This window comes from Oryzias latipes, chromosome 14 (assembly GCF_053564925.1).
Source record: "Oryzias latipes strain Hd-rR chromosome 14, Olatipes_Hd-rR_3.1".
Lineage (NCBI taxonomy): Eukaryota > Metazoa > Chordata > Actinopteri > Beloniformes > Adrianichthyidae > Oryzias > Oryzias latipes.
The window spans coordinates 4,403,259-4,414,956 of NC_136250.1; the positions used below are offsets into that span (position 1 = coordinate 4,403,259).

Below are 11,698 nucleotides of genomic sequence, written 5' to 3' on the forward strand. Positions count from 1 at the left end.
AAAAATAAAGGTTTTGTGGTGTAGAGTTTCAAAAACAGAGGCAGACTTCAGCACACGGAAAGCACTGCTTTATTGACTGCACGGACTGGATCAGATGGGACTGAAACTCCACCAGATGAAGAGGGGTTTTCTTTCAGGGGGGGTAAGAGATTAGAAAGACTGGGTTGGAGTGGGTGGGGGGCATAGTGGGATGCAGCCATCATTAAGGCAACACAAACAGCATGCAGATACAGTCACAGGAAACATCATCATCATCATCATCATCATCATGATCATCATCATCATATTGCTTTTCAAAGTCTCGCTTTAAACATGGAAATTGTACAAAAAGGAAGAAAATAGGTTTTTCGCACTAATGAAAAATAATTTTTTTTGTTTCCCTCCTATAAAGAAGATTCTAATACAAGAAAATAAATATAGCAAAAAAAGCCAAAAAATAATTTAAAATAGCTCTTCTTTTTCATATATGTTCAATAGTTCTCTTTGCTATTAACAAATGGCACAACATTCTTTTAAACAGAGTACAGAAGGATAAACTCCTGCAACATTCATATTATATTGTATTGAAGAACTGATGGAAAGTGGAGGAGAAACGGAGTGGCAGCAGAGATGTTAACACCTTGTGTGAGGACAGCAGTAGGAGGAGGAAGAGACTTTTTTTCTCCCAGCTCTGCTTTGAAAGCATGAATGATTGTTTGGAAATGTCATGAGGGAGCAGGAAGAAGTGAAGAACCGCGTAAAGAGCAGGCAGCTCAATCGATAAACCTTACTTCAGCAAAAAAAAAAAAAAAAAAAAGTAAGTGCTGACTAAAACAGATTATTTTTTTAAAGAAGTACAATAATATGAGGTGCTTCAGAGTATTGAAACAGCTGTGACTTGATTTGTGATGATTACATCCAAGGATAGATGTTGCAATAAAATGATGTTTACACTTAAATCTGTTTAAATATGGAGTAAATTCAGGAGTTAAGGACTGTGAAGGAAAAATAGACGGAAATGTGGAGAAAATGCTTTAAAACGGATACAGAAATGAAGCACATAAGCTCTGGAAATGTCTAATTGTGATTTGTCAAAGTTCCATTTATTCCTGGAAGCGGTGCTAAAAATCGCCTTCTCTCCTTTTATTTACACTGTGCGGGGGTTCAGGACCAGTCTGTAACTAATACTACCAACTGTGGGAAAGTCAAACTTGAGCCAAACGGAGCCGCTTCTCCATTTGTCTTCAGTGAAGTATGTCTGAGCGGAGTCTGCACCTCCCTGAAGCAGAACGCTAAAACCAGATAACAGATGTGAGTTTAAGAAATGGAGCTTTCCTTTTACAGGAAGGAAAAATGGAGGGACTAAATGGGATAGATTAAATAATAAAAATCTTTTTTTTTCTTTCTTAGTTTCACCAACCAAATGTGCCTTGGATGGTATTCTGGAAATATTTTCACTTCTGGTAGTACATTTTGCTAAATATAAAGTTTCAGTTGACTTACTTTGAAGGAATGAGGAGAAATCGTGAAAGCAGAAGTGCAAAGACTTATAAAAGTGGGAAAGTGAATGGTCAGCTTCTTGACTTGACTGGTTGCAAACTAAAAGCAGCAAACGCTGCAGCTTCAAGAAAACCTTCACTTTCTCCATCTCGGTAAAGAAAAGCCTTCGTTTCCTCCTCTCACGCCCATCTCTGTCCTTAAAGCTAGAAATGTCCCTTTTTTGTTTGGATCCATTGATTGTTTCAGGAGCTGATCTACCAATAAAGAAAGCAGAGGGGAGGGGCAGCAGGGTGGAGGCAAGATGGTGGTTTTTAGGGATGATTTGGACCAGAGAGGCTGAGAGCTTTGCTGGTGGGAGGAAGATGATGGATGAAGGGTAACCTGCTCTTTTGGAGCAGATGGGAGCTTTAGTTTCGAAACATTTCAGCAGCTGTGGAGTCAGAAATTGGCCAAACCTTTGAGTTCTGTTCTGTTAAAAAAAGTTGCAAATACGATTTTATTTACCTTCAGAGATCAATAAAAACCATTTTTACACTAATTGTCACATTTAAAGCATTAATTTATGTCAAAACGAACAATTTGAGTAATGAAGTTGTAGATCTCCCTTCAACAGATTTTTTTTTATAACACTTTCTTTTTGCATTAGTTAAAATATAGGAAAGTTATCACTAATCAAACATGTGACGAATGAAATTCTAGTCAATCCTTCAGATCTGAACGCCCTGATGCTCGGCGCCTCCTCCAAAGATGGGCTTTAAGTTGATGAATTAACCTGTTTGCTCCTCCACAGCGGCTCTGTTTGTATGACTAAACCTCCGATCTGTGCCGTGGATGTTGGATGAGGATTTAGCGACCTTGACATTTAGCTTTGCTGTTACAGAGAGGAGCGAAGCGGCAGTAAGAGCAGTGGAAGCGGATCATGAGTCCGGTTTGATACGCCACAGCGGTCAGCTAAGCATTACAAAAGATTTTAAAAAAAACAAAGAACAGCTTTGCAAAGACTTTTTCAAAACACTGAAAATGAACTTATCTCTAGAAGTAGTAGTTGAACAGTATAATACATTATTGTAGATGTGTATAAAGTCCAGTGGAAGGTACATGGGTGGGTGGGTGGGTTTTGTGTGGGTGCTGCAGGTTAGGAAAAACACAGACTGGGTAGTTCCATAGAAAAGATCCTTTTTTAAGATCTAGTTTCACTTTTAGATGTTTGTTTTTGATTCTTAAAAAACATCAATGTGTCATCTGCAAAAAGACACATTCCAATATCATCACATCATCACTGATCGTTCTTTTTCTAAACGTATTTAACGGACAGAGTGCTAATCAATGTTCAGTCTTGTGTTATTTGCTCCACCAGCAGCCCCAAACCACTTCTTTACTGGACGGAGGAGCAACCATGGAAGAAGAACACCTTAAATGGTGTCCCAGTGCTCTCCTTGTCTCCCAAAACCAACTCAGCAATTTCTTTAAGATGGAAATGTTATGTTCATATCTGATTTTATTTGTTCAGGTCTAAAACAAATGTTTTGAAAGGGAACAGATAAATATTTTGTCATTTCTAAAAGTGCTCATGAGTATTGCTTTGCTGAGAAGGTCTGAGGAACCCAGCAGTGAAAGTGCAGTGACGTCGTTCTTGGAGTTTTACATAAGTCGATAGCATAAATGTGAAAGCCTGGAGCTATGGGTCTTTATTTATTCCTTTCTACATAACTGTGGTTGTTTTGGTCTGCTATTGTTGAGGAGGAACCAAGCCGGTCCCTAAAAACTGCTGGGATAGGCTCCAGGAATTCCTGTTACCCTCATCAGGCCAAAGTGCCGTAGAAAAAAGAATAAGACTAAGTCCGAATTCCCACTCTAACTCCTAAAAAACGATATAGTGCGGCACTATGTAGTGGCCTTCACTTTAAAAGCGGTTCGGATACCATGGTCACTACTTTTTTAAATTTTTACTTTTGAAACGTCGGATATGATGTCATCGATTTCAAGGAGTTAAAAAGTTTTGCAATGATTATTTAGGAAACCACTGTCTTCTGAAGATAAAAACGTTAGGGTTTGTTAAAAAAATACATTTTTTTGTCAAAAATTGTTTCGACGCGATGCATTTTGGTCTATATCCGCCGATCTACTGAGCATCAATGCACACTGGTTTTTCGCAGAGACTTCTGGGAAATATTTAGGGAACTTGATTTTGGAATTGTAGATTCGGACGGCACTAAAATGGCAAAATCATTATATAGTGCACAATATAGTGAGTAGGGAAGGAGTTCGGACACAACCTGAGTTTACTTCCTTTAAATGGTCAATCAGGACTGTTGGTCCTTTAAATGAAAAAACTGAAATAGATCAATTAGAAAAATAAAAAATGAATAAAAAAGACCCCAAACTTTGAATCCAGATTTCACATAAACCCGACTGCTGCAAAAGCCAAAGATCATCAGAGCACATTGTAGGTTGGAAAGCCAGCACCCACACCACGATGCCAACCAGAGGAGTGCGTTTACTCTACTGGATATTGATTAAAAAAATCAGAACCTGCAAAAGTCTACAGTCTACAAAGCAAAGAGAGGGCATTGAAGCCACACTGTAAATATAGAATAACCAGTTTGTGTTTGCTAAGGCTGCACAGCATCGTGGAAAAACAACGTCCTGATGATTCTGCCGTTTGTTTGTGGATATCGTTGTAGAATAAAGAAAGGAATTTTGGGAAGAGGGAAATGTGATGGTTTGTCTTCAGTGCTGTGCAGCCTCAGCATTTGCTACTACATGTTAAGGCCATACATGAGAGGCCTTATCTAAAACCACTGTCTACAACGTCAGGCTACTCTGAACATTGATTATTGAAACCATTATTACACGTTTCTGTCAAAGCAACACATGGACCCTCACAACCACCCAGAGGGTTTTTGCAGGCAGCCATGATGCTTCATCTCTCCTTCTTATCGGATTCTCTCTTGAAGTTTGTTGTGTGTGTTGCTATGGTAGCTTGTAATAACCAACGTAGGAAACTTCCGCCGACATGAGCGCGGCGTTCTTTTTATGACGGGGACACCTGAAGGACGAAGAGGACAGATGCAGTGCCATCACCTGTGATAATACTCTCCTGCCATGTGGGGGCGTTTCAGCCAGAGCAGACTCCTGCTTCCTGATGCATCAGGACCACATGTTCATAAAAAAACTAGTCATCTTGAACGTTGTAACCCTGTTATACCAACTCAGTTGTTTGTGTGTGAGAAGGAAGGAGCTGTGCTGTGTGCTCATTTGGCTTTTTCTGTCTGGAGAGGGGGGTGCGTACTCATCACTAACAGCCTATTGGTGCTGTTTCAGCGGATAAATTAAACCTCTAAACGGGCTGCCATGTTTTTCAGATGCTTTTCTTTGGCGTGCTCGCTCCTGCGTTGGAGACCGTCCACACAAACAGAGAACGTTGCCTCTGTTCTGTTTACCCATCCTGGGTCAGACAGCCCTCAGAACTCAGTTTATTTCACCTCAGTTTGGGTCCAAAGGATTGGGGGGCCAGATTTAAAACGAAAACATTAGGTGAACACACAGCTACTAACTTTAATCAGCTGTTGAGCCTGGGCTAATGGCGACCGAAGAAGAAGCATGCCCAGTAGTAGTCATAAAACAATGAAGCCTGCCAAATAAGTAAGTTTCTAGACATACACATATCACTTTATATTTATATATATATATATATATATGTTTATATGCTGCATATGATAGAAAACATAAATTTTGTATACGTATTTAGGTCTTATGTTACTTTATCCACATCTTTTCCACTTTTTTTTTCTTAAATGTTTTTGAACCCCTGAGAAAACCACAAACTGCTTTAAGTACAAAATACAACTCTTAGATAACAACAAAAAGGACTGAAGTTTGTCTACAAACGAGGAACAATTCAGTTCCAGGAGTGGCGAGCGCAGGCCTCTGAGGCTGAAGTTCATGGACATGCAGCCCGTAGATTTGCTCATTTGACTTGATCACATTTCATCTGGAATATTTATGCCAGAATAAAACGTTCACAGGGTTTATCTAAAGTTTATCTAAAGCTGTCAACTTTTAACGGGGGAAAATAAATAAAAATATGAGCTTATATCTGATAAAAAACACATTTTAAAGGAGATTTGTGTGGTCGATTAAAAAAAAACCCTTGTAGGTTTGAACCCTAAGGTGGACTCAGAGCAGAAGGCAGCGCTGATTGTTGGGGGCGGCTCTGCTTTGCAAAGTGCTGCACACAATATCTGCTGATCAATGTCAAACGTTGCATTTCCATCATTTTTAGGCACTATTCAGCTGTTTTAAGGTGACAAGGAGCCCGGTGCTGTTACATGGAGTAATCAGTGCGGTGGGCGGTCCTTTCGCTTTGATTGTTTTTAAGCCGATTAAAAAAACAAAAGACTGATATTTTTCTTGTTTAAGAAACAACTGATTGACTTAATGATTGTTTGGCTGATTTTAGAAGTTTGGGGGGCGGGGGTAAAGTACCATAGGGCAAGTGACAGAAGGCACAAAGTTTCTGCGATTATATATCTCCAAAGATTCAGGGGTTTGTCGAAATACCAATTAGGAAGAACTTGACAGCAGCTAACAGAGATCACATCAAAGATCTATACAACAGCTCAGATGTGAGCTATGGGATTTCCTTGTAGTTGTGTAGGTGTAAGTCTGTGTTTGTGTTGCTGTGTGACAGTCTGAAGGAGCATCAGGGCTGGGGCCAATGTCTTTGCCAATTAAAAACACCCACAAAAGCTGCACATAAAACAGATCGGAGAAGAAAGGCTTCGGTTTGGCAACTGAGTCAATCCAAAGAAATTTGACCCCAACCCTGAATGAGGATCTGTGACAACGCAGCTCTTTGTGCTTTTCAAGGCTGAATACATGTTTCCCGTGTAACTTTCTGCATGTATTCAGAGCCGTTCTGGTGTGAAAGAGTCGTTCTACCAAACGTTTTCAAGAAAACGAGGACTCGTTGGATGCAACTCAGGCCACAGAGACCAGGAATCGAGCATACCCTGAAACCAGCTTGAGTAATAATAATGCCCCAAAGTGTTCTCAAGTCTGGCAGATACCACAGACACGAGGCCGAAGCTGGGCACTTGGACACCCAGAAACAGAACCTTTTTGACTTATACAAAGCAAAAACAAAAAGAATTGTTTTTTTTTTTATCTGCTGACTGTTCAATAATGAGCTAACAGGTAGCTGAGGTCCAGTGAAGCCACCTTACTAAACAACAGCTACATTCAATTCCCCACCAAATTAAAAAAAAGCAGGACAAGAGCTGAAGACATTCTCCACCAATAGATGTAACAGGAATTTGGTTGAATAGCCCCCCCACCCAGCCATGGCTGCCTCCATGTTTGCACTTGAGGCTGTTTTAAGAGGCCAGCACGCTTCTCCTCAGCAGGTCGTCGTTTCCAGAATGCAACTGCGGCAGCCGGAGCGAGCCGGAGCGCAAGTCCGAATCACTCTGCTCGCCGTCAGAGAAGTAGCCGTCAGTCTCAGCAGCGTCTAACAGAGACATTTCCTTTCCTGCCAGAGACAGGTCCATGCACTGCGGCCCTCCTACGCTTCCCCTCCCTCTTGATTTGCTCTGGCGGGTCAAGCGGGAGCGTGCGACACCACCAGCGAGTATTGTGTCGGGCACTGTGGTTCCAGGACTGGAGGCGGGGAGGGGGGAGGAGGCCTTCATAATTCCAGATCCAACGCCCGATGCAACCCCGTTCGCCACTTTGACGCTCTGCCACGGACCGCGGTCATCCGAGATGTGACAGGAGTCCATCTTGGAGATTGGTGGCTGTGGAGGCGGGTCCCTGTGAAGGTCAGAGCTCCTCGTCCGGTGGTGATGAGCATGGTGGTGCAGAGCCTTGGAGGGGCCCCTGGACCTTTCACCTTTGCGGCCCACGTTACTGGATTCTGTGGCACTCGACCAGAGCCCTGTTGCAGTGGAAGGGCTGCAGGCGGAGGAAGCGGTTGGAGCAGAAAGGAGTGCCTGAGGCTGGGGTGGGGTGGTGCTCGGCCCTCGAGAGCGGGACCTGTTGCTTCCTCTTGACTTGCGGCCCAGCTGTGGCGTCTTCCAGGTGGACTGGACAGAGTTCTCCATCATTAGGTTTAGCAGGTTCTCTTCTCCCTGTAGGAGCTGGATGAGAAAACAGGAGCAGTGAGGAGCGCTGGGGAGGGAGAATGAGACCAGCAACAAAATCTAAATCCCACATAAAAACTACACTTCTCTTGCGATAACGATGGATACTCCCCAAATGTTTATATTTAGAATTTCTAAGAATATACTATCTGGCAATTCTTACATTGTCATTTCCTGGATTCTTTTTTACGGTCTTTCACTTTCTTTATGATGAACATCATTAAACTATTATTTTTTGAAGTGGGAGAACTTGCACAATTGGTGGTTGTCTAAAAACGTTTTTGCCTCACTGCAAACATTGTTCTTTCTGTGTCTAAACAATAGTGAGGCGTGTATGGAGAGAAACTAGTCTCATCCGATTTGTGTGCGCGCAACTCTTGATTTGGAACTCATACAATACATTTTGTGCGTGACTGTGTGCAATTGCAATTAGGTATTCGCATGCACAAAAAATTTAAAATACAAATATGTACACAATTACAACTTTAAATTAGAACAGCGTGAAACTAACTATGCAAGGCAAATCTTTAAAAAGTGCAAAGGAATCAGCTGACACACACACACACGCTCAAATCCACACTTACGTTGCGTTTAAATGCTGGTAGAATGCTGGGTCATCAGAGTTTTCTCATCAGCTGCCATAAAACCTACATCTTCCAGTTGCTTATTCTGTTGTATTTTCTGACATTTCCTTTGGATTTCTGGCAATTGCTTTTGTTTTCTGAAACAATTCCTTTTTTATTTTGTTTTCATCTTTAGTGGAATTACATTTTGATTCCAAAAATATAATATGCTTTTTTTAAATTTGTTTTTCGTTTTAGATTTTGACCTTTACTGTTTTTGCATTTGATGTGATTTGCACTTCAGGGCCACCGTATTTTGACCCTTTTTTTTTTTTGAGGAACTTCCTCCTTCCAGCCTCCATCAGCTGAAGACCCTACCTGGTCAGAGAGCAGGCTGCCGCTTTTGTCGTGATGCTGCGCCCCCAGAGCCCACTGGCTCAGCATGTTGTCAGCAGTGATCTGAACCGACTGGGCCAGCCAACTGTCGAACAGAGAGTTGTCCAATGGAAAGGACTTTGACAAACCTGAGGGAGGAGGAGGAAGATGCAGGAGAAGGAGGAGGAATGAGAATGGATGACATCATAAATGAGGGGGTAAATATGGAGAGAAGGAGAAAAAACAAAGCAGGTGAGGGATCCTGCATACTTTTTTAAATAAGAATATATAAGAAAATATCTAAGGCTCAGAGTTGTACACAAACCCATGTGGCCCATTTTTGGTTATTTCTAACCTCAGACCAAAAGTTAATACAAATGAAGTCCCAAAGGGGAGAAGCAGAACAAACTGGATTGTATGCTGAAGAAAAGCGCTAAAGACTTTGAACAAAAAGCTCACCCTGGTCTGACATAACAGTACAGGAAAAGGGAGGAGATGTAGATGCAGATCAGAAAAGGGATACAGCACAAGATATTCATACACACTAAGACAGGGGCCCCAAATCCAGGCCTTGAGGACTGGTGTCCTACATGTTTTCCAACCAACCTGCCATTGAAGCTCCTCATTGGCTAAACACACCTGATCCAGGTAATCAGCAGCAAATAAGGCAGAGATTCTGGAAAACCAGCAGGACACCGGCCCTTGAGGCCTGGATTTGGGGACCGATGCCCTAAGTTCAAAGTAAAGTTTATTCAAACTTTACTTTCAATCAATAGTGCACTTGGGAAAAATCACTTTTTTAAAACCAAACACGGATCTAAAGCAGCATACCTGCATCTGACCTGCAGGACAGAAACATTTAAAGTAAAGAAAATTACAGATTTGAATATTTGTTAGTAATCAATACTGAGATCAATTGACTGTGACAGTAAAAAAAAAAGCAAGTTTCTCATTGAATTCGCTTTTTTTGTGCTTTTTCTATTTAAACATGCGGTCTTAAATATTTTATTTTTGCTGTTTATCTGGAATAAAAGAAACCAGTTTTGCAGCAGAAGTTCTCCTCCCTAAAAGCTGCTTCATCAGGCTCCATCTGAAGGGACATGGCAGAGCAGAACAGTTTGTGTGTGTTCAGAGTGTGTGGGAGGCTGCACACAATGCTCCATGCTTTTAGTTTGTGTGTAATTAGGAGACTTCCATGGCTAAGTGCTGCCAAAGCATGTCATGCATTTCTGCTGAATGTCAAATGTGTCTTTCTTTCACTAAAAACAGAAAGCAAAAAGAAACTTGATTAAATAAGTCCTGCAGAAAACACAATTTCATTTTAAACAATTTTCAACAAAGTTGAGCATGTTTTATTTTCCCAAACTTTCAGTGTATTGGCTTGACTCGAATGATTTTTGCAAAAAAATGTTTTTATTTTGTCCAAGAGCACATTAAAAATTGTGATTGTTGATTTTGTGAATTTTTCTATTTGAGATTTGTATTATTTTCACATTGTCTGCAACTTATAAGAAAATATAACATATCGGTTTGATCTTTATTTGTTTTGTATTAAAATGTACCCAAAAAGTGGTAAAAAATACCAAACAATGAATGGATTTATTTGTCCAGAATTAAATAACATTTAATTTAAAAAAAAAAGATTACACTTATGCACCTTTTATTCTAAAATTTAAGCCGCTGGAGTACACTTGTATTATTGCAAAGTTTTTTTTTACATCCTTTTAAGGTGTTTTTTGAACATTTTTTAAAGGAAGATTTTTTACTGTAAATAAAAACGGTTTGTTTGCTGTGATTCTACAAGCATTATTTTTTTTTACATGTTTGCCTCTCAAGAGCAGAAATCAGAAATAGAGTAGCTTCTGCAAAACTCTGCTGCAGGATGTACATTTTCAAAACATTGTATTTGTGACAGAACCGACACACAATCATAACCCAGAAAACTGAATCTCAGAATTCAATAGACTTTCTTGTCATTGTGACATGTCACATGCACAAGAGGTGTCGTTCAGTCGCTTATTCAGAAAAGTAAACAACAATGTTATAATCTACACTATAAAAACTAAGTTCATTTTAAGGCAAAGGTAACACAAAAATCGACTACCGTTATACTACATTTCAGCAGCCTTCTATTTTGTGTGTTTCTGTTTGTTGTGTGGTGATGGTTGTGGGATAGAAACTGTTTTTTAGTCTGTTTGTTTGTGTTCTGATTGCACTGTACTGCCGTCCTGAAGGTAACAGAGTGTTTCTGGGTGTGATGTGCCCCTGATCGTGTGTTGGCCCCTCTTGAAACAGTGTGAGTTGTGCAGTTCAAATATTGGTGATGTTTAGTCAGTAAAGGGAACTAAACCATCATTCTTTAAGATGCCTATTTTGTTTCAGATACAAGCAGGTTGATTTCCTACCAAAGATCCTTAAAGACCCACTCTAGTGAAAATTGTGTTTTTGTTGTTTTTGACAGGTTCTTATGGAATTTTTCTGATGATGCAGGACATATATGAAGAAAAAAAAGCTTAAAATTGCATTTCAAAGTATTTCTTTATTTAAATCATTGTGAATCAGGAGCATATCAAAAAAGCTCTTTAAAAAAGCTTGGAGCAGTGACACTATTTAGGTGTTCCAGTCGGCAGGCAACAAACTTCCTGCTCCGCTCCATTCTGATCATCCACTGTCAAACAAATCCATGAACCTCTTTGTTTTCCTCGTCTGAGCTGGAATCTGGCTTAAACTGTACACCCGGATAGCTCTGATATTGCTAATGTTAGTTTGGGGTTGTGAGGGGCTGTAAGCTAGCAGAAAAAAAGTGTAAACAAAGGGATGATGGGAAGTCAGGACAGGCTTACTCCACGCCAACAGTACCGTCCACAACTGAAAATTACAACTAAAAGACCACTGGGAATGTTTTTACAACAGATCAAAGGATGACTGGAGTGGGTCTTTAATGATTATAACAGAGCTCTACTTTCTCTCTCAATCTGAGGAATTCTGCAACTCTTCTTAATTTTTAAAGAAAAAAACTGTCATGTTTTCATTAAAAGAACACATTCTACAAAAATAAATCCCTGAATGTTTCCATTTTTCCCGCAGCTCCCTGTAAATCCTCCCTGCTTGTAATGATCAGCCAAGTAGGACAGCAGG

The 11,698-nt window shown here is 40.4% G+C and overlaps 1 protein-coding gene across 2 annotated transcripts in view; it reads right to left on the reverse strand.

The window, feature by feature from the left end:
• Window positions 1-46: 46 nt before the first annotated feature.
• The window catches only part of jade2 (jade family PHD finger 2), a 214,121-nt gene continuing 202,469 nt past the window's right edge, over window positions 47-11,698 (reverse strand). For both annotated transcript variants that reach the window (XM_023962509.2, XM_023962510.2), the window contains 2 exons: window positions 8,564-8,709; window positions 47-7,619 (listed from right to left, as the gene is read on the reverse strand). In XM_023962509.2, coding sequence (XP_023818277.1) covers window positions 6,858-7,619; window positions 8,564-8,709 — 908 coding nt within the window. In that variant the 3' untranslated portion in view covers window positions 47-6,857. The remainder of the gene's footprint in view (window positions 7,620-8,563; window positions 8,710-11,698) is intronic.